The sequence below is a fragment of the Ctenopharyngodon idella genome, chromosome 18 (genome assembly GCF_019924925.1).
Source record: "Ctenopharyngodon idella isolate HZGC_01 chromosome 18, HZGC01, whole genome shotgun sequence".
NCBI lineage: Eukaryota > Metazoa > Chordata > Actinopteri > Cypriniformes > Xenocyprididae > Ctenopharyngodon > Ctenopharyngodon idella.
This window is the reverse complement of record NC_067237.1, coordinates 4,075,661-4,102,034: the sequence shown is the minus strand read 5'-3', so window position 1 is coordinate 4,102,034 and position 26,374 is coordinate 4,075,661. Positions and strand designations below refer to the sequence as shown.

General features: G+C 36.3%; 2 protein-coding genes across 2 annotated transcripts; one reads left to right on the top strand and one right to left on the bottom strand.

The window, feature by feature from the left end:
* Nucleotides 1-140: 140 nt before the first annotated feature.
* On the bottom strand, nucleotides 141-24,233 carry cstf3 (cleavage stimulation factor, 3' pre-RNA, subunit 3). Its single transcript, XM_051870499.1, has 21 exons — nucleotides 24,029-24,233; nucleotides 22,656-22,757; nucleotides 22,412-22,507; nucleotides 17,700-17,732; nucleotides 16,877-16,974; nucleotides 14,729-14,795; nucleotides 14,617-14,651; nucleotides 14,388-14,514; nucleotides 13,595-13,672; nucleotides 12,363-12,525; nucleotides 11,257-11,366; nucleotides 10,980-11,096; nucleotides 8,934-9,008; nucleotides 8,497-8,640; nucleotides 6,690-6,792; nucleotides 6,152-6,221; nucleotides 5,429-5,624; nucleotides 4,497-4,644; nucleotides 4,236-4,330; nucleotides 4,031-4,091; nucleotides 141-819 (listed from the first exon to the last, which is right to left on the bottom strand). Exons 1-21 carry the CDS (start codon nucleotides 24,053-24,055, stop codon nucleotides 617-619), a joined length of 2,148 nt encoding a protein of 715 aa, XP_051726459.1. The 5' UTR covers nucleotides 24,056-24,233; the 3' UTR covers nucleotides 141-616.
* On the top strand, nucleotides 24,057-25,913 carry LOC127499523 (uncharacterized). Its single transcript, XM_051869888.1, is given in 6 exon segments — nucleotides 24,057-24,140; nucleotides 24,564-24,670; nucleotides 24,976-25,075; nucleotides 25,077-25,216; nucleotides 25,218-25,474; nucleotides 25,477-25,913. Coding segments are annotated over 6 exon segments (1,125 nt in total).
* Nucleotides 25,914-26,374: the final 461 nt, after the last annotated feature.

Sequence of the window (26,374 nt, the reverse complement as noted above, 5' to 3'; positions counted from 1 at the left end):
TGGTGTACTCTGTACAGTAGTGCACAAACAGCTTCACATCTATTGCACTATAGTGCATCCTAGTGGTGAGCTCAAACGCACTGAAGTTTGTTTCAAAGCTCACGGATATATTTGGCACACAGAGAAGTAACACACAGTAACAATTTTTATCATTTTGTTTTATTGGAAGCAAGTTGTGTGTGATCATCAGTTCACTACAAAAGGAGTTTCAACTCTTCCATCACCAGCAACTACACATGGCAAGTTCAGAACTATGAGGCAAATTAGAATAAAAACTTTATACAGTATAAACCACCCAGTTTTAAAAAATAAAACTGTTAAAAAAAAAAACTTTGAAAGCACTGAACCAAAACGAGATCAGCGATGACAGGTACGAGATGGACTTGTGATCTCTAGCGATGAGTCTGAAAGCCCTCTGAAACACGAGTCGACACTGAGGGACACGTTTCGGTCTCGTCCACTGGCTGCGTCGCTGTAGGAGCGCAGGTTCACAGTAAACCAGGGAGGAAGCTGGAGTCAGTACGGCTTCAGCGAGCTGTGACACACGGGTGGGTTCGGGTTCAATCGTCCTTTTTGATGTTCAGGTGCGTGTGTGTTTGTGTGTTTTCAGGTCAGCTCATCGGATCCTCTTCTGCTGTCGCGCCCGATAGATGTCGTGGATGGGAGGTGCGATAGATCCTTTGTCTTCCTCCTCGTCTGAATCCGCGTTAGGCCTTTTCAAGGACTTGTTAGCAACAGCGTGGTTTTCCACAGGCCCGTTTCCTTCGCTGGTCATCTCTAACTGTTTCCCAGTGATCAACTCTACAGCAGCATCTACAGCTTGAGAGAGAACGAGTTGGTGGAATTAGTGTATAATCATTATAGCTGACCAAATCTCATAACACTTCTCAAGAACATGTACGTTGCCCAAAACATGTACATATATATTAATTATGCCGTGAAATATCTATGATGGTAGTTTTCAGTATACAGCTTTTATGTTGATATTAATTACAAAAATTATTTTACAATAATAATAATTTTAACTTTAATAAATTAATGAGAATCTTATAAAAAATACTGAGAATTATGTTTATTTTTTTATCATATTTATGGCAAAAAGCCCCCCCATTCTCATTACAACAATGCAAAAGTACAGTATATAAAAATAAAGTATATATAAACATTAGTGCTGTCAAACGATTAATTGCATCCAAAATAAGTTTGTTTTCATAATGTGTTCTGTGTATATTTATTATGTATAAATAAAATATAATATATTTTTGTTAAATATATACATGCATGTGTGTATATTTATATATGCATAAGAAATATACACCATACACACATTATGTAAACAAACTTTTATTTTGATTAATGGTTGACAGCACTAATAAACATAAAAATATGCCTGGGTGAATATAATAAAACCTTTCAAGAACAGACATGTGTCATATTTCACCCCAAAACATGATTTGCATCATGACAATATTTTTAATTCCCCCCCCCAAAAATGATATTACTTATACAGTGAAATATCTATCATAGTAGTTTTCAATTTACTGCTTTTATGTTTATTTTAATTACAAAAATATTTTTATTATATTAGCTTATAATTTATTTTAATAAAGTCAAAAGAAAGTAAAAATAATTACATTATTTTACTCTTTTTTTTTTATTATTATTTTTATGTCAGTCAAGCCCTTCCATTCTCATTACCATAATGCAAAAATTATAGTATATAAAAATAAAGTATCTAAACATACATACACACATATACATATATATATATATATATACACATACACACATATATATATATATATATATATATATATATATATATATATATATATATATATATATAGTAGTCAACATTTGAAGTGGATCAAAACCTTTAATTAAAGTTGTCCTGAAACCTTCTTCTTAGGACAACTTTGATGAACTTTTTTGATCCACTTCAAATGTTGACTACTGTATATTATATATATATATATATATATATATATATACACACATACATACACAGTGCACAGCATAAATGAGTACAAGCCCTCCGAAACTTCTGAAAGTCAGCAATTACTCTTTACTTAGAAGACATGTTAGTAGCGATATAATGTTCCAGCAAGTCTCCTTAATCAATTACCAAAGAAGCATGTCAAAATTGTTCATGAAAATAAGATTTTCTTATCAAGGTGATAAAATGTTGTGTAGCAAAAATGAGTACACCCTCCTAAAAGTTACTAAATAAAATGAAATAAAAGTTTTATGGTGTAAGTTTAAGGCAATGTTTGATCAACAGGTAAGTATGTTGAACCAAAACATTTAAAGAGAAGTAATTTCTTGACAATTAAAAGTGTTATATAGCCCACTGAATCATTCTCAGACTTAATGCTGACAACAATGGAATCACTTGGGAGGGAACTGTCAGGAGACTTATTTCTTACCACAAAAGAGGACAGTGGTACAAGAGGATTACCAAATCATTGTTTTAAGTGTGAATATAGCAAAAGTAACACAGAAATTCAAAAACAATGGACTTGTGACAAGGCCCCTGAAATAATCAGGCCTTCATTTTAAGCTTTCATTTAGTGATGAGGGATTTTTTTGCTAGACAAAGAGCAGGAGAAATACCAAGCGAGTGTCTCAGAGCCAGCAAAAGCTATGAAAAGAATGACTGTTTATCTCACAGAGTAAAATGCAGCCTGCAGAAATGACATGCATGGTTGTTGTTCTCACTGGAACTACCTACTGTAGCCATTTCCAAAGCCCATATTTACAAAATATAGATTCTGGGAATCAATACTCTGGTCTCATGAGACCAAATCAATCATTTTGGATCTAACAGCATCCAAAATGTTATGTTGTTGCTAGAGGAGGAGTACAGTGAGAAGTGCCTGGTTCCCACAGTAAAGTTCAGTGGTAGTAAAGCTCTTATATAGGGATGTATGAGTGCTGAAGGTGTGAGGGAGTTGTGCTTTATCAATGCTGTCCTGAATTCCCACACCACTGTGTAATTTAATACACAAACTTGAAACAGAAGATGTTACCCTTTCCTCATTCCCTGCATTGTTGGGCATTTTTTCAACATGACAGTGAGGATATGCATTCTCCCAAGGTGAAAAACCTTCTGTGGACATGTATTGCACTCAATCTTAACACTCTTGAGCGCCTGAGGGGGATTCTGTAGAGACGAGTTGAGCAACACTCCCCATTAAAGATCAGGGCATTTAAGGAGCTCATCATCCAGGAGTTAAACAGGACAGATGTGACAATTTGTCATGAACTTGTACACTCCGTGCCAAGAAGGGTCAGAGCAGTATATTCAAAATTATGGAGGGCATACTAAGTGCTAGAATATTATACATTTGTTGAATTAAATCTAGGGTGTACTCATTTCTGCAATCCTTAATTTAAACAAAACTGGCTAATTTACTTATTTTATGACTATTAATGACATATTTCTCAGTTTTTATTATGTATATGTTTAACTCATTTAAGTTTTGCCATCTTTCCATGAATTGTATTAGTGATCTTTTTTTTCTTACAGAGGGGGTGTACTCATTTATGCTGTGCGTAAATGTTAATACATATATATACACACACATATACATATACACACACACACACATTTTATATATATATATATATATATATATATATATATATATATATATATATATATATATAAATAAAGAATTGGTAAGATTAACAGGAGTATATAAGTATATAATTCCAGTTGTAAAATGTTTATACCTCATAGTAATATTTATTGTACCATTTAGGACAGCAGATGTAATGCATGTTCATTTAAAAAAAAGTTACAAATTATTTTAAAGTGTCCTTGTTACAGCGTAATTCTGCAATTAAGTAGCCTACTGAGTAATATTAATTAACATCATGTACTTACTATAGGGCTAGGGTTTGGTTTCATTCATTATGAATGAATGAAACCAAACCCTAGCCCTATAGAAAGTAAAGTACATGTTGTTAATTAATATTACTCAGTACTTAATTGCAGAATTAAGTAATGATATTCTGTGATACTTACTTTCTGGTAATACACATCTTCTGAGAGAATCCATTAGCTCATCTACTTGTACAAAGGGACCCTGAAAACAAAAACACACGCACACACACATATTACCACACTATCCTGTACAATGACAAGTCTTTGGTTAAATAACATGAGGATATTCTGACAGTCATGCTGTTTGGTCTAAAGCAGTAAAGAAAAGACGAGGTGTTGAACTGACTGTAAAACAGCTGGGAGGAGGCAGCAGCTTCATGAGGATGACAGCAGTGGGAGGGACAGGAAACACTCCTCCAGGAACAGGATGTAGTCCAGGAGCTGTCAGGAGGACATGTGACCAAACTTAGCAAAGCACAGCAAGACCTCAGAGTACAATCGTATGCAACTGTACAACTGGGAATGCTTTATTGACATGTAATTGGCATGATTTAGACCAGGGGTTTAATGTTAAATGTATGTGAGGTGTTGATGAAGTCATACTCACGTGCCAGATGACGCGGCTGGAAAGGAACCATCTGGCTGGTGTCAGGTTTGGGGTACTCGGGTTTGCGGTCGGCCTCGTCTTTTAGCGCAGGAGTAGAAGGAGTGACCACCGCCTCCGGGATCATAGCGTATTTGGCACGAGACACATCCTGCCAATCAGATGATGGAGAATGTTCAGATGGTACCAGAAGTTAGTGATGTATTAAGACCCCGATATACTTCAAGCAAAATCAACGAATAAACTGGTGAGACGTCATTTTTAACAAAATCAGGCCAAAACGAAATTCGCTTGGAGTTCGTTTTTGGAGTTCGAAACAGCTTGCCAAAGCAAACTTTCCTGAAAAGTTTTCTCCGGCTGTTAACCACTTTCGAGCTATCATTGGTCCATGGTGATTATGTAATAAGTAGGTGTGGCTTCTTTGACATGGAAATCTTCTCAGGTTCATTTCTTCTGTTCAGTCTGTCGAGGTCAGACGTGAGCGAAAACATGAACACACTGGAGAGCTGCTTTATTGTAGAAACGGAAGTTGAAACTCTTAATTAAAAGCATTTAAAAAAAGTGGTAAATTATGTTTTTTTTGCACAAACAAATCACTTGCGTTGCTTCAGAAAATTGAGGTTAAACCACTGGAGTCACATGGATTACTTTAATGATGTCTTTACTACCTTTCTGTGGCTTGAAAGTGGTAGTTGCGTAGACTGACAATGGAGTGATAGAAAGCTCTCAGATTTCATAAAAAATAACTTAATTTGTGTTCCAAAGATGAACGAAGGTCTTACGGTTTACAACGACATGAGGGTGAGTAAATGATGACAATTTTCATTTTTGGGTGAACTAACCCTTTAAACGAAGAACAAAAAAGAACTTTGTCATGAGTATATCATGGCCTTTCCAATAACTGTGAATTAAAATGATTACATTTCTTATTGTACCTTGTAACCAAGAGCTTTAAGCTCACTGGGGGAGCAGGGATACAAATCCATGAACTTGTATCTGTCCACCAGCAGAGCCGTCTCCTTTCCCTCATATTCATCTTTGAAGGCCATGAAACGCCTTCGCTCCACCTTCAGGATACTGGCCAAGTCCCCGATGTTGCTCTCAAAGGCCAAGAAACGTGCCCAGATTTCCCTGTTACACAAAACCACATGTAAATGTGCAGGCATAATTTCCGCTTTTGCCTTGACGACATTTCTAAAAGGAAAGTTAAAATATATACATCCGAGGAGATTGTTTAGCAAATATTTAGCATTTATTCAGTCATAATACAAAAGATGTAAATAAACACACATTTTTGTAATACGTAAACCATATGCAATCCGCATCATGTGGCATATTTTTGAATCCAACGGAGAAGATTAATCTTATTTACTAATCCAGATATTTCAGATCATCACAACCCCTTCCAATCATAATTTAATTCAGATCGAGGTCAATCGGACCAATTGAAGTATTTACTTGAAGGTTTTTTAAATCTGACTGAGCCATCAATCCGTTGATCAATGATTATGTTAATCCAGGGTTAAAATAACACAGACTTGAACCATTTTAAAGTGAGAAAAAGCCTAGCATATAGTCAGCAATGTTTAAGAGTAAATTAAAAGAAACAGATGGTATATATTTGCGTAAAATAAAAAGATTAATAAAATCCCACTAACCCAGATTTCTCAGGGGAAAGACTGCCAGACGTCAGGACTCTCTCAAACAGGACTCTGGTGTTGTTGTCCTCTGTGATGGAAGGAAGGGCAAACAGCTCAATAATTCATTGTCATTTTTTAAAAAACTCATTCCTGGCCAGGCTTTTCACTTCTCTTCTTTTTTGGTAATAGCCTAGCAATAAGATAAACACAACCGATGTTTACTGCAAGGCAAACACCGTCTCCTAGCTATATCTACTTCATAAAGCGGATGGATGGTTTGTTTGGTCTGATAAGCACTCCTGAGTCAGATATCATCCTCTGTGTGTGTAAATAAACAGTCATCTCAAGGACGTGTCAATGATACGCAATCTCACAATGCTTTGGCTGAAATTGTTTTCCCTACAGTGTTTCACCTAACATGATACAGATTGTATGAAATGTGACATTAGAGCAGTACAGGCTAAATAAATATCACTGATCGTTTGGCATCAGATTAAAAGGAGATTGTGAATTCACCAAAAGTGTGTATGAAGGGAATCGAATGGTGTGTGCTTACCATTTAGGTGAGAGAGGTAATCAATGTACGCCAAAATGTACTCAGGAATGTCACCGTATTTCTTCAGTCCAAGCTCAAATATCTTAAAGGCCACAGATTTGTCCTGTCGGCAAGTAAACAGTCATTTTGATAGTCGGTTTTGTGTGTCTGGATATTCATTTATTTAAAAGGCAGTTTCTAAATTAAGTCATTATGATGTTTGAGGGGCATAAAGAAAAATAAGGGGCAAAACATAAAATATAAAACAGGTGGTGTAACAAAGTGAAGGTCTCATTATTAAAAAAAAAAAAGGTTAATTTTTGATCAAATAGCCTTTAATTAAATAAGGCAAAACGAATGAATAAAAATGACAGTTTGGCTTACTTTTTTCTCTTTAAAATAATAGACACACTGCTTTGTTTTAAAATATTACTAATATTTCATCAATTTACCTCAAACATCAGTGAGGTGTAACAATCATCCAGGATGCTCTATTGTTGTCATAAAAAAATAAACCATAAAACGGAAATGATAATTACAGAGGTTTTTTACTTGGTTACACCAGCTGACATTTTCAGTCATAAAATCAAAACTTTGGTAAACAACAAAAACTTTTAACTTTTTTAAATTAACATGAATACCGTTAATGGTATTCAATATTGTCATTGACCCCAAAACATATGCATTTCATATATACACCACCTGACATTATTTCAGTCAAGATATCGAACAGCATGAAAAAAAAAAAAAAAAACATGAATACGGTTAAGGTTATTCAATGTTGTCACTGACCCCAAAATATATGTATTTCATATATACAGTACCGTTCAAAATGTTTTTTAGTTAAAAAAAAAAAAAAAGAAAAGAAAAAAAAATGTATACTTTTATTCAGCAAGGATGCATTAATCAAAGGTCACAGTAAAAGATTTCCATTTTAAATGCTGTTCTTTTGAACTTTCTATTTATCAAGGAATTCTGAAAATATTCCCCCCAAAAATATGCATCACAGTTTCCACAGAAATATGTAGCAGCACAACTGTTTTCTATGGAAGCTTGTTTCCACCACTAAATAAAAAAATAAAGGTAATTGCGACTCACAATTCGGACTTTTCTTCTCGCAAAGTGAGTTATATAATCAGAATTGCCTGATATAAAGTCAGAATTGTGAGATATAAAGTCACGATTCTGATTAAAAAGAATTTTTTCGGAGAATTGAGAGACAAACTCAAATTAAGTCTTATAAAAGTCAGAATTGCGTGATATAAACTCTCAGTTGCTAGTTATAAAGTCAGAATTGTGAGATATAAACGTCAGTCTTTTTTCATTATAACACGCAATTACGAGTTTATATCTCGCAGTTCTCACTTTATATCTCTCAATTCTGACTTTATATCACACAGTTTTTACTTTATAACTCGCAATTGTAATAAGAAAAGTCAGAATTGTGAGATAGTAGCAATTACCTTTTTTATTTTATGATGGAAACAAGCTTCCATAGTTTTCAACATTGATAATAAGAAATGTTTCTTGAGCAGCAAATCAGCATATTAGAATGATTTCTGAAGAATCATGTGACACTGAAGACTGGAGTAATGATGCTGAAAATTCATATTTAAATAGAAAACAGTTCTTTTAATAATATTTATTAAAAGAAATATATTTAAAAAATAATATTTCATAGTATTACTGTTTTTACTGTATCTTTGTTCAAATAAATGCAGCCTTTCTGAGCATGAAAGACTTACTTCAAAAACCTTTTTAAAATTTTACCAGCACTAAACTTTTGAACAGTACCGTCTATATAACAGACGAGCGGTGCTGATGTTACCTTGCTGCAGTAGTATTCCATCAGAGCAGCAGTGACGTACACATGATGCCGTGTGCGAAGATCCTCTCTGGCCTTCTTAAAGATGGAGCGGCCAGACTTAATGCCTTCAGCTCTTCTGGCGAATTTCATGTACTGTATGTAAACCTGAACGAGTCAAAAACATCAGAGGGTCAGTCTCTTTATTAGCAGAGACAGCAAAACAAATGTTAGGGCTCATTCATTCATGACTATGCAGTGTTATATTTCAGGGATCCCACATATTTGTGTATGATACATTTCCTAGATATGATTAGTGGAGAAGAATTTTAAAAAGCATTCAAAACATTTTCTTGAATCACTCAGAAATCAGGCACAATATAGGTTGAGAGCGCTTCATTATTGCTATTTTTTCCATGTCAGTGGAACCCTGACGTTTGTCTCCAAAGAGCTTGACTTACCAAAGTAGGGTCGATATCTTCTATCGCCAGGAGACGGTTGTATATACTATGAACCTTTTCGTGCTTCATGCGACTCTGCGAATCAAATCAGATCAATAATATGAATGGTCAAAAGTTGAACTGTCATTACAGGGGACAGGATTTTTCTTGGCCCTTTGAAATAAAGAGTTTGATCAATTAATCTCCCTTCACATTAATGAAAGCTAAGCAAAAAATAAAAAATCATCAAGACGACAATCATGAGTAGACTGATTTTGTTTTATGGTTTACTAGAATTTTTCATGCTTAATTTAAAAAAATAAATAAATAAATAAATATATATATATATATATATATATATATATATATATATATATATATATATATATATATATATATATATTTTTTTTTTTTTTTTTTTTTTTTTTTTTTTTCCTTATTTGACATTGTTGCAGCATCTCTCTTGCAGTCTGCCAGTAACTCTGTTTAGTTCCTGTCTCAATGAAGACCCTCCTTCCGAAAAGCACAACGAGCTTTGATTGGCCAGCTGGACCGGTGTTGTGATTGGTTAACCACTCGAGCATGATTCGGAAATGTCACACCCCTTAGCATAACCGTGAGTTTCAACACACTACTAACTCAACCAGGCCTCAGCTTTTTATTTTGTCATTTACAGTATCTCACATTTTTGTACATATTTTATTTTATCTTTTCATGTGACAACACTGAAGAAATGACACTTTGCTACAATGTAAAGTTGTGAGTGTACAGCTTGTATAACAGTGTAAATTTGCTGTCCCCTCAAAATAACTCAACACACAGCCATTAATGTCTAAACTGCTGGCCACAAAAGGGCCCAAATTGGGCCCAATTAGCCGTTTTCTCTCTGTGGTGTCATGTGACTCGTTAGTGTTACAAGGTCTCAGGCGTGAATGGGGAGCAGGTGTGTTAAATTTGGTGTTATCGCTCTTATTCTCTCATACTGGTCACTGGAAGTTCAACATGGCACCTCATGGCAAAGAACTCTGAGGATCTGAAAAAAAGAATTGTTGCTCTACATAAAGATGGCGTAGGCTATAAGAAGATTGCCAAGACCCTGAAACTGAGCTGCAGCACGGTGGCAAAGACCATACAGCGGCTTAACAGGACAGGTTCCACTCAGAACAGGCCTCGCCATGGTCGACCAAAGAAGTTGAGTGCACATGCTCAGCGTCATATCCAGAGGTTGTGTTTGGGAAATAGACGTATGAGTGCTGCCAGCATTGCTGCAGAGGTTGAAGGGGTGGGGGGTCAGCCTGTCAGTGCTCAGACCATACGCCGCACACTGCATCAAATTGGTCTGCATGGCTGTCGTCCCAGAAGGAAGCCTCTTCTAAGGATGATGCACAAGAAAGCCCGCAATCAGTTTGCTGAAGACAAGCAGACTAAGGACATGGATTACTGGAACCATGTCCTGTGGTCTGATGAGACCAAGATAAACTTATTTGGTTCAGATGGTGTGGTGGCAGCCAGGTGAGGAGTACAAAGACAAGTGTGTCTTGCCTACAGTCAAGCATGGTGGTGGGAGTGTCATGGTCTGGGGCTGCATGAGTGCTGCCGGCACTGGGGAGCTACAGTTCATTGAGGGAACCATGAATGCCAACATGTACTGTGACATACTGAAGCAGTTTAGACATTAATGGCTGTGAGTTATTTTGAGGGGACAGCAAATTTACACTGTTATACAAGCTGTACACTCACTACTTTACATTGTAGCAAAGTGTCATTTCTTCAATGTTGTCACATGAAAAGATATAATAAAATATTTACAAAAATGTGAGGGGTGTACTCACTTCTGTTAGATACTGTACATATAGAAGACAGTAGCAAAACGTCAATTGCCAAGGTCAGACAACAGAAAATGGGTGGAAAAATTTGTCACATAAAACTAAATTCTGACTCTTTTTGGTGCATCTAACATAAACAGACCTCACTGAAGGCCTTAAAATGCATTAAAAGTGTAGATTATTGGCCTTTTTAAAGGTCCAACAGCTCAGGTCATCATTAGATGAGTTTGAGAGGTCTTACCTCTTCATAGTCTGCAAAAGAGAAATACAGCAGCATGTTCTTCTTGAGCAGAGTTCCTATGGCACGCTCGTAGATGTTAGCTGCCTCATCGCTGAACAGCTTGGCATTGTTCATGTCCTGAATGACGAGATCATGAGTGAAACAAAGAGATCATGAAAATGTGCATCAATTGCATGCTAATATGACACCTAAACAACTAAATACAACCAAAGAGATCAAATTCAAATTCAAGAACCATCAGTAAAACAGTGTTTTATATAGTGATGTGTAAACCAACCCCTTTTTCCGCCAGAAGTTTGCTGGACTGTTCCAGGTACTGGGCCGCCTCGTACCAGATGTCAGGGTGATGCCCGAGTACCAAAAGGCACTGCTCATAGGCGAACATCACTGCAAGTAACAAATAATATAGTTAGATACAGACAATTTAACAACAAATAACATCAGACACTGTCCTCCAGCATTCAGCATGTGACTAAATTCTACCCAAGAAGATTTCAGACTGAATTTCACAATGCACTTCAGTACATTTCAATCTGTTTAACTTTTATATATGCATATCAGTACATTTATGTGTTTATATCATCGGAAAACGTAAACTGTATTATTGCACAGCTCTATATATAAAGTTGGACACACAGTAGTGGCCAAAAGTGATGTCCGGAGGGGATATTTGTTTTTAATGACCCTACAAGTTCGATTAAACACTCAAAATATAAGGAAAATATTTAATTATGAGGGAAGAACAAAACACTAAACTTGGTTTAGGTATTTATCTGACAAAATTATTTGGAAATAAAGGCAAACTACAGCTACAGGTTTTATTTTATTATGCAAAAAAAAAAAAAAAAAAAATGCATAGAAAAACAAAAAGCATACATAGACTTGACCTACACGGACATCACTTTTAGCCAGTGATGTATATTATATGCAACTTTATCCAAATACATACAGTACACTCATGTAGATACATATACTATGTAGCAAATATCAACTGCCTGATATTTCATTGTAAATTTTAACTATTATTGCCCAGCTCTTAATATTAAGTTGTATATACTGTATGTATTCAACTAAATACAGTATATTCACATAGGGTGATATACTGTATACTATATAGCAAATCTCAACTGCTTGATTGCTTGTATCATCACAAATCGTAAATTATATATTATTGTCCAGCTCTAATCTGCTAAAGGCATGAAGATATTACGATATTATTATAAACATAACATCATGATTTTCTGTAAAGCTGCTTTGAAACAATGTGTATTGTGAAAAATGTTACACAAATAAATTTGATTGGACTACAGTCATTCTCAACATTTGAATAAAACAGCAGTTGGTCGATTGTCAGAACATGCTGCTCATTATTTATGAATCTACCTCTCTTGGTGATGAGAGTCTGATCTTCGGTGCGCAGTGGGTTGCTCTTCTCCCATTGGATGTATTTCTTCCACATCTCCACCTGCTGGGCCTCCTGTGGGGAGTTCTGGGGCGGCACCGAGGGGGCGTTCCGGTCCAAACCCTTCATCACAGTTTCATATTCCTGAAAGGGGTTAAAAATCACACCATCAGCATACAGTAAGAACCGAGAGGAAAGTGACGAGAAGAAATCTAAAGTTTCACTGACTTAAAAAGAGTTTTTGGTATCAAATAGTCTGTTAGCATTCCACTGTACCACCCGTTGTATAAATACCATTCAAAAGAGACCTTAGGAATGCTAAGGCTACATCTACACTAATCTGGATACATTTAAAAACGCATCCTTTTCTTTACATTTTGGCCTTCTGTACACACTGAGACTGTGTTTTTGTCCTTTTTTGTAAGTGGATACATTTGAAAATGCCATTTTTGCATTGTAATGTGGACTGTGAAAAAGGAGGTATTTGAAAACACTGATACACGTTTAGTCATGTGACACATATTGTACTGATAGATATTTGTTTATATTGGTATGTGCCTGCTATGTGCTATTCACTTTCACAGTGTTGCTAAAGAAAAATGTTACTTTGTTCAGTCTTCACTCTTCGTATCACATTCCTGAAAAGATGACAAAATTTGTTGTTCTGCGTCAAAACATTGCCAATTGTGTTTTAGACTATACAATGAATGTTGATTGAGTGCAACTAGAACGCACCAGTAAGCGGTGAGATATTTTAATAATGTGATCGTGCCCGAAGAATAGTGTGAGAACTTTATTCTCTCTGTATCATCTCAGTGAGCTTTTATTACATTTTACGCATGAGCAGTAAGATGATTTAAGTGACTTACGACATTTCAGTGTGGACGAGAAACTTTTGGAAAACCTTGAACTTGGGAAACATTTTGGATTAGAGTTGATGTAGCCTAAGATTACTACTTGTAAATTGCTACTGGGGTTCTCAGCCATGGATAACCAGAGATACAGATAGGACAGTGTGAGATATCTAAAAATGTTTTATTAATTATGGTGTATTTTTATTCATGGATGGTGTATTTTTATTTATGGGTATAGGTGGCTTTTTTGTGAATTTTACAACCTAAAAATGCATTGAGGACCAACATAATGACAGGCCTTTTAACAAAAACCCTGTTGCTTTATCCCTTTTACACACTTCAACCTGTGCTGAACTCACCTTAGCGACTCTCCTGGCGTTCATGTAGTCTCTGCTCCGGTCTTCAATCATCTTTTTGGCCAAGTGCACATTTATGCCCTTTATAATGGAACAAAAGCAATTTATGGCAAACAAAAATTCACAATTTATGGTCAACATGCATTGTACAACCAAAAGCATTTCTAGCCTTTCTGTACTGCCCCCTATCAAAAAGTGTCCCCATGTTTTTGTACCTTTTTTTGGATATATGGGCATAAACTCTGTGTATTGCTGATTCACAAGCTTCAAGTGCAATAAAGAACTGCTTCATCATAGACACAAATGATAGAAAACATTTGTGAGTTTTGTTTCATACAAAGGATTGTAGGTAAATATCACCTCATCCTTTTTGTTTTCTGTCTTAAAGTATCCTGTTACGGTGTGTGAAACCAATGCAAACCATTCAGCATGTGAGCAAACTGCCCGACTGAATCGCAACATTTTTTCAGACCTTTTGTAAACCTATATGACTGATTAGATCAACAGTGGTGTGTGTCCAAATCATTCTGACGCTAAACAGCTGATATGACATGATTGCTAAAATGCTATAAGGGAATATGATTATCAGGTTGGAATACAATAATCTCTATCGTCAGTCAGTGATATTTTATTGGGGCACAGTGGTATTTCCCTGGTCCAACAACCCTGATTACAACCAATTAAATTCCTATTCAATGATAAAGAGCAGTTCCTCATAACAAACGTGAATTATTGCGGTTTTCCAAAACCGTGTCCTGAATCAGAATAACACATCCATTATCCTCTATGTACTCACCTCTTCATATTTACTGTAGTCCCTCCATAGCTGCTCAATGTTAATCATGGGGTTGACGCAACCCCTCTGGTACACGCGTCTGACGGCTGTGATCCGCTGATTCTCAGCGTACGACCCCACGGCCTCTCTAGATGACACGTACAGAGAGCTTGTCAAATGCCTTGCCTCCAATTATGAAATTCTTTAATGACTGTGAAACGGGTTTTGAGAATACAAATGGTGTACTTACACTCCTTTGAGAAAATTGATGTAATCCACCCAAATCTAAGAGAAGAGTTTTGAGTTAATGTTTATGATGCCATAGGACAAATCAGGATTAATAAAGACTGTCAAACCCTCACCTGATAGGACATAATCTCCATCCCAATCTTATCCAAAGCAAAATCATAAGCTTGTGCCATCTTTTCCCTGTCAAAGAACAGAACATTTAAAGTCGCTTTCTAACTATGTGCGACAAGAACATATACAAATCACAACGCACATGAAAGTGAACAAGTGAGGTCTGTTTAAATTAGTGATAGACCGATCAACCACCAATAATGCACTAAGTAAAAGTGACACTATAAAACAACTGTTCATTTAATTTCCATAATTTTGTCTCATTTGCTTTTATTAAATACACTGCCCAGCCAAAAGAGTCACACATGAATTGGCACCTCTGAGTTCAGACCTTAACCTCAGTGTAAGTCTTTGGGATGTGCTGGAGTAGACTTTGCAGAGTGCTCACCTCTTGCATTGTCAATATAAGATCTCGACCAAAAAATGATGAACCTCTTGATGGAAATAAATGTTGTGATTTTTGGTCAAGATCTTGTATTGACAATGCAAGCGTCAATTCATGTGTTAAAATGATTCTTCATGCTCACTCCCAACCATTCTTTCACAAATTGAGCCTGATGAATCTTGGCTTTGTCATCCTGGAATATAGCCATGATGTGTTTTCCTACATGGTTGTTTAAGAAATGAAAAGCTACACACTCCAATTGAAGCTGCAGTCTGTAAGTTTTGCCTCCTTGTCGCCATCTCTGTTTGAAACCTGCAATTGCAGTTATTTGTGGAATTACCATCTTTACGTGGGTTGTGCATGGGCAAGCGGATGAATCTAATGCTTTGAGGAGAATGTGTGGCTGTCAGTGACTGCACCGGTGGATACTGTACTTCAGAATCACAGATTGCAGTCGTGAAAGTATGACCAAATTAAGAATTTTCACCGGAAAATGTCATCTGAACAAGTAACAAATCTGCCACTTTTGTTCTGACCAACTGAGAAAAAAAAGCATTACAGTAAATTGCGCTGCCAATGGTGATTAAATCTAACGATCGCTTAGCTCATTTCACGTCAAACTGTGCAAATTATTGTTATACTTTGTTCTCAAATTGTTAATGTTAACAATACAGCATTGCGTGACTGTGTATTTAGTGTGTATTAGCATTGCCTGTAGATTTCAATTTCTGTACAGTCTAATCTCTAATTGTCCATTTGTCGTACCATACAATCCGCCATCAAAATGATAAATTTAGTTATTCCAGCTGCTGTGAGAAAAGGCTATAAATGATCCGTCACCTGCAGCATCCTCACATGATATAGCCTACTAGCTGGGACTCGTTCTTTATGTAAAAAGACGTGACGTAATGACGCAAAGACTAACGGCTGCATGCTCAAATTTCCTGCGGAAACCCACCACTACCACGAAAATTAGAAAACATTATTACAAGCTTACCGTTTTGAATCGGGCTAAGGTAAGGAGATAGTTTTGAACACTGGCTGGTTATGTACTTGCTCAATAATTGATTTTAGATAGTTTTTAACCAAAAAAATTATGGACTGCAGCTTTAAATGAACTGTTGCCAAACAAATAACATGCAAGAAACATAATAATCACTGCAATAATGACCCAATCATAGACTCCTAAGCATTTGCTTATTTAAATCCATACAGCGACTTTTGTTTTTGGGCCAGGCAGTGTAGTATTATATGCAATGGGTCCAAAAGTCTGAGAAAACTAATAAAAATGCATTCTTCTAATTTAACAGTTTGTCCTAATTTAATTATATAATCAGCAAAACAATGAGTAGAAAGTTGAAGTGAAAAATTGACATTTTATAATTCGGTATTTGGTATGTCCCTCCTTCACTTTAATGGCAAAACCTGATAATCATGTTATCCATAATTATTTGAGGATGTTTCGAAGAGCATCTTGTGCTTCAATTTGTAAGGTCAATGTCAAACATTTGATTAGAGAGAATCTGAAATATTGCTTATTTTATTTCAAAGTTTAAAAACTATTTCTTTCTAGATTTAAATAAAGGACCAGAACTATCCGTTTTATAATTAGATTTTGAATGCCAGACTAAATTGTGGTCTCAGAGTTTTTGCCCCCACTGTATATGAAATTTCAATCACCTGTCTCTCTAGATATTGCCATCAGGCATTGAAAAGGCAGCTGACTGCTACTTTAAAGCCATGAAAACACAATCATGTCACATACTTATAGCTGGGCAGTTTTCCTTTGGTTTCCCGGACATATGAGAGGTAGCACTTCCACAGGTCAATATGCAGAACCTTCATTAAGCACCTCTGAAATAACTGAGCAAGAGATTGAACGGTGAACAAACCCATCTGACGAACAAGACAGCACCTCAAATTACAGTACAGCACTGACTCATGCATACAAACAATACTGTGAGGGTAGCGTTGATCATGATGGCGGTTAAATACAAAACACATATCAAAGTCAACCAATACTAGATTACGCTCCAAAATTATGTAAAATATACTGAAGTTGTCATTAAAAAATTTTGGCAGATAATCTGTGATCATCAGATGGCAATATCATAGTATTTTGACATAATACTGAATGATTAACATTCATATTTACATGGTAATTTAAGGTACTGCAAAGAATATCCTGTACTGTTGTGTTTTCAGAAACAAAAGGGTCAAATGAGATCTGCAACAAAATTGACCCTGATGTTTTGTTGCCAAACTGCATTAACAGTGAATTGCTCTCTGAACTGGGATATAACAAATACATCCACCATCATAAAGAATCAAATCTGAGTTTTCCCCCTCATATTTTAGTGTCAGATTGCCTGTTTTCTGGATTCAGGAGAGCAAACAGGATATTTCTAGTGAAGCAGGGTGTTATTTTATTTTACAACACCATCTTCATGTTTACTCTCCCTGAGCTTTTGAGTGCTGACCTAGATAAAGCTCAGCTTTTACGGCCTTACACCTATGTATGTGTCAAACACAATTTCATAAGATCAATAAATTCAAAATGTGGCTTCCATGCGATAACAAATGCTTACCTTTTCAACCTTGTCATAGTTTTTAGCCTTGATCTGTGGACACATTTGAAAACCAATATTATTAAAAATATATATATTGTCAGTAGCGAGAATGTAGTAAGTTGCTCCACACGCATGCACACACAACCCTTTTAAGGTCAACGATGTGACATTCACACAACCCTGCATGATATTGTGTCAGTTTCATGATTGACCTCCTCTATTAACTGCATGTGATGCTGCATAGAGAAGAATATGCACATAAAATGAGTCATGGATGGGCCACAAAGCTCCAAATGGTGTAATGGATATTCCCTTGGTTTCACAGACAAGGCTTAAGCTAGTCCTAGACTAAAATGAATGTTTGAGCTGTTTTAACTACAAGCAATTTGCACTAACAGATCTTAAAATATGTCAGTGCCATTGTTTTGTCCCAAGATGCAAACCAGCAATGTGTTTTTTCTAAGCCATTTTTATAAAAGCTACTCAAATGTCCTAATTGCACAAAGGCCTAATGCTTGCTTAATCTAAGCCCTGTCTGTGAAACCAGGGCAATATGTATACATATAAGTAAACATATTCTTTTTGGAGTGCAAATCCCTGGTAAAGATTTAGCATTGTCTCTATGGGTTGCATCTGATGGATTTACAAAGCTAATATTTAATAAACCAGTTATGGCACAGTAAGTTATAACTTCCGTAAAATGATAAAAGTTTAAAAATAAAACATTACACTCAGACAATTACAATAATTTAAAACAGGTTTACTTAAGATTCTTTCACTTATTCACCAACTTCCTTTGAGCGACACAAAAGTCTGTTTAGCAGAAGTTGCTGCTGTGAAGGAAATTGCATGAGTGTGATGCAGTTACAGATCATTTTTTAATTTCTACAGGAAAATGTAGAAACTTCAAATATTTCGCTTTTAATAAGAGTCAACATTAAACAGCAAAAATGCGTATTCATAGTAAAAAAAAACACACCAAGAAACCAATTTCTCAAAACATTTCTCAACATTAAGTCACAGAAATGAACCTTTAGGGCTCAACAATAATTATTTTTCTCAGCTGGCACGCCACAAATATGAAAAATAACTACATCCTGCACCAATTTTTGTGTCAGAAAAAGTAATACTATGCCACCACAAAAAAAAAAAAAAAAAAAAAAACATAATGTAGCATCATGACAGTTATAAACTCATAAACACACTTAACAGTGCACAACATTTGTTGAATGTGTTTACAACCAATTTGAAGTGAAGTCTATCATTGATCATTCTGTCAATTCCCATAAATCCTCTTTTATTACCCGGCTAGATAACATTACCTTGGTGACAGTAATCAGAACAATTTGCAAGTGTTCAATAAATCACAGAAATTCTGATGTTTATTAACATAATATCATGGGATGCATGATTTAGTGCTGGACTGATAGGCCGGTTACCAGAACTGTCACTCGCACTAAAACTCACACTGACAGAGTCAATGCACCTGCAAATGTTTCAGAATTCTGATAACATATGAATGCAATTTGAGGCAACTGCACATAATGTATTCTAGTATATGCCATCAGGGATTGATGCATTTTCACTGATAACAATATAAGAGGTAAAGTCAGATTTTTGCTGAATGAATTTTGTTCATGCGGAATCGCTTTGTCTGTGCAATTGTACTGCACTCTAGGGTTGTACTTTATGCAAACAAAGCCCTTTGTCCACTGCTGTCCCTAAATAGCAGCAAAATAGGACAACCTGCTAATATTACATAATATGACTATGCGTGCGCTGTTATCATTAAAGCAATAATTGACTCAAATTCTGTCATGATTTATGTCATTCCAAACCTGTATGATTTATTTTCTTCTGTGGAAGAGAGACACACACACGCACAAAGATATTTTAAAGAATGCTTCAACTGTTTTCATCCATACAATGAAAGTTAATAGCGACCAAAACAACATTGGTCCCCATTCACTTTTATTGTACAGAAAAGGTCTTCTTTGCTCCACTGAAGAAAAACAAACAAAAAAAAACCAAAAAAAAAAAACCATACAGGTTTGGAACGATAAATGACAGAATTTTATCCCAACTATCCCATTAAGGCCATTTCAGATTAACTCTGTGGTTCTTTGTAACATTAATCGCATTAAAGAGTTAATTCACCCAAAAATGAAATTTCTGTCATTACTCACTCACCCTCATGTTGTTCCAAACCCAAAAGACCTTTTTTCATCTTCAGAACACAAATTAAGATATTTGATGAAATCAGATTTTTATTTTTTTTAACTCCCACAGAAAGCAACAAAATTACCACATTCAAGGTCCAGAGAAGTAGTAAAAACATGGTTAGTCATTGTGACTACAGTGGTTCAACCTTAATGTTATGAAGCGATGAGAATACTTTGTGCACAAAAACAAAAAACAAAAATGATGTCTTTACAACTTCTCTGGACCTTGAATGTGGTAATTTCGTTGCTTTCTATGGGAGATAAAAAACCTCTCAGATTTTATTAAAAATATCTTAATTTGTGTTCCGAAGATGAACGAAGGTCTTACAGGTTTTAAACGACATGAGGGTGAGTAATTAATGACAGAAATTTCATTTTTGGGTGAACTAACACTTTAATATCACTGAGATCAGCTGTAAGAGGTTGTTGGCAGTGTGTCTGTGCTCCAGGGCAAATGGTGTTAGCCTGACATACTTAACCAACCAATCAACAGCTCCAAACGAAACCAAAACTCAGCATGACAGAGTGTGAAAAATACTGGCATTGAGGCAGAGTCGCTGTGGGACATGATCACTGTGGTACTGCCGTCTCCTTGCCTTGGACACACGCATGCACGCACACTCACTGACACAAGATTACAACGCACATTACAACGACAAGCCAAACTTGTTACAGTGCATTTTATTACGGAAGGGGTAAAAAGAACAGCTTTGACTAAGGGTTGAGAAGCTTGAACAATAATTAAACAATGATTGGAAATGCTCAATCAAATCCAGATGAGAGCATAAACACTTAAAATTGATTGGTCCGTGATTGTTCCTTTATACTATTTCAATTATACAGAATCAAAATTAATATGATTTTTCAGACCCATTACACTTTTGTTTTAAATCCAGATGACAGCAGCAAAAACATTTGCGTATGTGTTTGATTATCAAGAAATCACAAATGGGGATCTGAAAATAGATAATTTTTACAAAAACCACAGCTCTCCAATTGATTTATCCATGTTGAGGTCTGTTTTTAGAGAGGAAATTATTTTGTAGCTATGTGATTGCAGCTAAAATCCTAAATGTCCCTTCAATAAGCTCCACTCCAATTGGTTAATGTTTCTGAGACCAGCTTTACAAAACATCCCATAGAAAGAATCAGGAGATTTCAGTAAATAGAGTGATTATCAATAAAAATGGATTGGAAATTTTGCTTACTTGGGCTGAAATTAATTGACATTCTCTCCACGTTTTGATTCAGTAATGATTCAATATTGAAGACAGCAAATCAGAACACTTTTGTCAAAAGAAACAACTAAATTTTGAAAGTGATTACTTATGCGAGTGAACCGAACTATTAGTAACATTCCTACAAGAATAGTACTGCAAACTCATGCACTGGACTACGAAAAAGACATCAAGTTTAACTTTATCTTGGAGCAAATGTAGGTGCTCTTACTAATATTATACATGTTAATTAGGGAATGAGGCCTGAGAGTTTTGGAAAGAGCAAAACTTATCTAAGAAAATGGCAAATCGTTGCAAAGGTAGGATTGGTCAGTAATGTTACAGGACAGGGCTTAGCAAAGGGTCAACTGTAACGATCAACTAAGTATTTAGAGAAAGAAAAAACAAAAAGATCACCACAACCACCCTCCACCAAAATGTTTTTAAGAGTATAAAAAGATAATAAATTACACATTTAGGTTTCTAAGCGATGTTTAATCATTTATACCCAGAAAATTAGTTGCCAATATAATGGTCATAAAGTATAATTCTCTTAGAAATATTTAAAAAAATAAATCAATCAATCAATCAAAAACCTAACCATTTAAGTGACTACACTAGTTAACTTTAAGTTAGTTGAATGTAACTCTGCATCTAAATGTTACTTTTAAGATACTTACCATTACAATCTGTCCCTAAACTGCACTCCTACATATAAATATCATATCATGACTATTTCTGGATGTGAATATTAAACAATCTAATAGTAAACCTAAAAGAATGTGAGCATGTGCTGCGTTGTGTGGTGCAAGTGTGTACTTGTAAAATACCATATAATTCGCCTCAGGATTTAGACAAACTAGACTTTGTTGATGTGTGGACTACAACTCACATATATAATATGGAATGAGGGACAAGAGAGGTAGATGCTAGTATGGACCAAATTTTGAATTATTAATTACAAACAAACCACAACAACCTCAAAGAAATGACACAGGAGGCAAGAAATTGACACAAGTAATAAAGGCTAAAGCACTCCAATACCATTAAAATTGTTTTAATGCTGTTGCAGATAAAACATGCAACAATATCACCTCATAAAACTGCAAAGTATAAGGAAAAGAATGACTTGAGAACCTCTAAATGATACAAGCTATGAGAGTTTCCCTTGACGCCCTGCGGTTATTGTGCATTGTTGGTGTTGTGTGAATATCACATTGTTGATCAAAATGGGGATAAGCATTGTCATGCACAGATATGAAAATGTCATCAAATTAAAATAAAGTTTAACCTCAGCTTCAATGTATAGCTTCCAGAATCTGCCCGAACTGGGAAACTGGGCGACAAGTCGCTCATATGTCTTCCTTGCTTTGTCTATGGGTTGATTCTAAAAGAAGTAGAATTCATTTACATACAGAATCATAATGTACGTCCCAAAGACCGTTTACATGAAACAGCATCAGATTCGCCCTCCCGTCCCCTCCCAAAACATGTTACCCCCGGGGAAAAAGGAATGCAACCCTGTGTCACTAAACCTGTGCTTCACGAATCAGTATGCTCCAAGCGTCGAGGTCATATGGATTTTCTTCCAACTTCTTCTCTGCTTTCTTCACCTTCTCTGGGATGTACTCTGCCGCCTGTTGAGGAGGGAAAGAAACAACAAATGTGAAACCGGATTATCCTGAAATGTGTGCAACATCGACACCTGTTCCCAAATTATCCATCATATTTTGGATAAATAACTTTAAGCTGAACATCAACGGTTCTCAATCTTAAACATGGGAATTGTGCAGTGTACTTGAAATACAGCTGTTATTATGTTGTCTTTGAAAGCGGCCTTCATAGACAGCATTTTGACACCAAAAACCATCTTAAGTTAATACTAAAGGATAAACTGCAGTTTCATGGTACACTCAGCATAGATCTTGTTATTAGTAATAAACTAGATAACGTTTAAAGTTAAAGTCAGACAAAATTCGACGCTGGCTCGAGAAAGCCTGGCTAAAAGTTTGGAGTGGTTTTAAAATCTTTAAGTTTTAAGGTTTTCAGTAAATAGCTTCAAGTTTGAATTAGTTTTAAAATGGTAGCCTAGAATTTTGAAGGTTTTAGGGCCACACAGATAGATATTATATTCGGCGTGGTTGGTAGGGTGTTGCTAGGAGATTGCAGTGTGGTCACTAGGGTATTCTAGGTGGTTGCTACGGTTTTTGAATGGTTGCTAGGAGGTTGTTATGGTATTCTAATTAGTTTCTAGTGCATTGCTAGGGAGTCCTGGGTGGTATTATTTGAAGGTTTTACAGATACACATATCAATAAATAGATAGAGATTAAAAATAGCTAGAATGGGTGAGAGTTTGATTAGTATTGGCTCATGTGAGCGTTCTGTCAGTGCAAGTCTATGGATTTTTTCCGAGTTTCAGGTAAATCTTCCGTTCGGTTAGAAATGATACATCTTGCCCGAGTTTGTAGCTTTAACTCTCTATGAGACGTTGCAGTCAACAATTTTAGAATTATTATTAGTTTAAATAGAAAAATAGTACGTTGGTTTTCTCAAGCCAGCATAATAAATCTGAGTGTTGCTGTAAACAATAGTACAGGTAAAAAATAAATAAATAAATAAAATCAATGGCATCGTGGTGTGTCGCGCTGCAGTAATACAATCGCCAACACCTAAGCAACAGCATTACGTCAACACTCGGCTCTCCTACTACTTCAAAATGTTTTCCTAATTTATTACAGCAGTACAAACAAATCACTGCACAAACACTCGACGCATACTGTGAAAGACGTGTAATAAACCTTTAAACATCGACACCATCCTGCTTTAGGAGCGATCTCAACAAGCTAGGCCGCAAACACGAGCACTTGATTTCAAACACTCCACAATCCACATATGTCTTTACTTTACCTGGTCCGGTGGAGTCTCGGTGGACATGATGGAATATGAGTGCGATCCGAGCAAAGAAACGTCGACTGCTCTGCTATCACAAATAACCGCAGACCGTGACTATTGCAGCATTGTTTATTTGTGCAGACTCTTTGTGCGTCCACTCGTCTCTCACCGCGCACTAAAATGGCAGCAGCGTGAACGAGACGTTGAGCAACTCCCACCGGAAACTACTCATTTCAAAATAAAGGCCACTACAACATTCGTTTATTAATAATAATAATAATAATAATATATAATAATTTTCTAATAGATAATAGAAAATAGTATTCTTATAACAAATGCTTGGGTGCCATATCCTTACAGACAGATTTACAGTTGTCTGTTTTTCAGAAATTTGTAAGTGATACAGGCGGCACTGAGTCTACTTTTCCATATAAATTAATACACTATAAAAATCTAAGCCCATGTTTTGGAACAAAGCAAACGATCTGCAGGTTTTAATGCACCCTAACTGTAACCTAGCATAACCTGTTTAGCTTTTTTCCCCACACAGTTCTCCAGACAGCAAATCTATCTATTGCTGACTTCCATTGCAACGTCAGCTGCCACAACTTCAACTGATTTAATACCAAAACTGTCTAGGATAGTGGGCATGAATCCATATGCATATCTCTGAATTTAAATCATTACTCAAAACTCACCTGTTTTCTGAATGTTATACCTTTGATTTGATTAATTGATTGCTCTTCATTATTACTAATATTTCTCTGAATGTTATGTTATGTCTCTTAAGTCCTGTTTTGTATTTTTGTATTTCACTCTACTCTTCTGTATGCTTCCCTGTCCATTATTGTTTTCATCATTGTCTACTTGTATTATCTCTTCCTTGATAATTGTAAAGCGTCCTTGAGCCCTGGAAAGGTGCTATATAAATAAAACTTATTATTATTATTATTATTATTATTATCTGCAGTAATTAACTCAAACAGGTCATCAACATCCTCATCAGAAAGACCAGTGATCCTGAAGAAGGAACAGCTTCCATATGTGTATCCACTTGAATCCCTTTTTTGGGATAACGGTGGATGGTCTCCTCAGCAGTGATGACTGCAATTTCAGGGACTCTCTGGGTGAAGACAATTAGCATTCCTCTGAACTCGCTGGCATTGTGGTGGAGGAAGTTTGTCATTGGGTGAATGTGATGATGCAGCATGCTGAAGATCAACGCAGCCTCATCACCATGCTTTGTTTACTTCTGTCCGGATGATTCCTGCACTAATATTGGGGAATTACTGATCAGTGGGGTCATCTGAAAGCTGAGTGTTTTGCATTGCCACATCTCCCAGGCAGTGGCCACAACAGTCATCGGTACGGTCCTTGCGGAGACAGAGGGCAAACTTCTGTGCGCCCTCAGAACAAGCCATACGGTGGAGGCCACTGGATGTCATTTGCGCATGGTCAAAGAATCCCACTGCAATGTCCAGAAAAATGGAAAAGTGGGCCTGTCCCAGTTCTGCGGCCGACTTTTGAGTCATCTGAGGGTGGACTGTCACTCATCTTGCTGGAGTCAGATCAATACTCAGACAATGATGGGCCAAAGACCACCACCATATCTGACTCACTGATGACTGCTCTATATATGTCGAAGTGCAATGGTCACTTCAGCTGGCAGGACAACAGTTACGCAGCCTCAGAACATCTGCATCAAAAGCTCGCAGATTTAATGAACTGCACCCTGAGATGCGAGATGCCGCAGACAGAGCGCATTTCAGAGGAGGTCAGAATGACAGCTAAAGATTTTCTCCATTATTTTGTGGAGGAACTCGTGCAGCGTCTTTTTGTGTCCTCCAAATTCCCCCATCCGACAATTTCCTTCACCCTGAAAATGAAGTATTGTGCCTAATTTTAACCCACTGATGCATGAACCTCATGTTCTCACTCAAAAAAACTCTTTATGTAATGGCAAAATCCCTTAAACGTAATATATACTATATAAAAACACTGCTGCTTGGGGTTGCTCTGAGGTGAAGCAACAGCAGGGCAGGCAGCTCAGGGGACGCCAACACAAGGAGCTCCTTAATATAATCACTGAGTCATTAGAGATCATTAGAAATTGGCAATACTGCTCTAATGTCCTTCGAAATTTGCAAATGATGTAGATTCTTAAACATGGAGACCTCCCAGTTACGGACACTTTATCTTCACAACCCTTGGAAGATCAAACAATGACAAGTACTCCACAAGTGACAAAAAGTAATTTTTCTCAGAGGAAGAGTCTCCTGAAAATGTGTGGACAGACACACAACTGGAGAAACTACATCAGTCTTTTAGCCAAGCCAGAAAAAAATGTCTGAGCACATGATG

Bases quoted from the DNA above. Each gene is read 5' to 3' on its own strand.
- cstf3 (XM_051870499.1), bottom strand. From the start codon at position 24,055: ATGTCCACCGAGACTCCACCGGACCAG. The intron at 14,515-14,616 runs GTAAGTACACCA...CGTGTCATCTAG, and splicing joins ATCAATTTTCTCAAAGGAGT to AGAGGCCGTGGGGTCGTACG. The intron at 12,526-13,594 runs GTGAGTTCAGCA...AACCCCTTTCAG, and splicing joins ACGCCAGGAGAGTCGCTAAG to GAATATGAAACTGTGATGAA.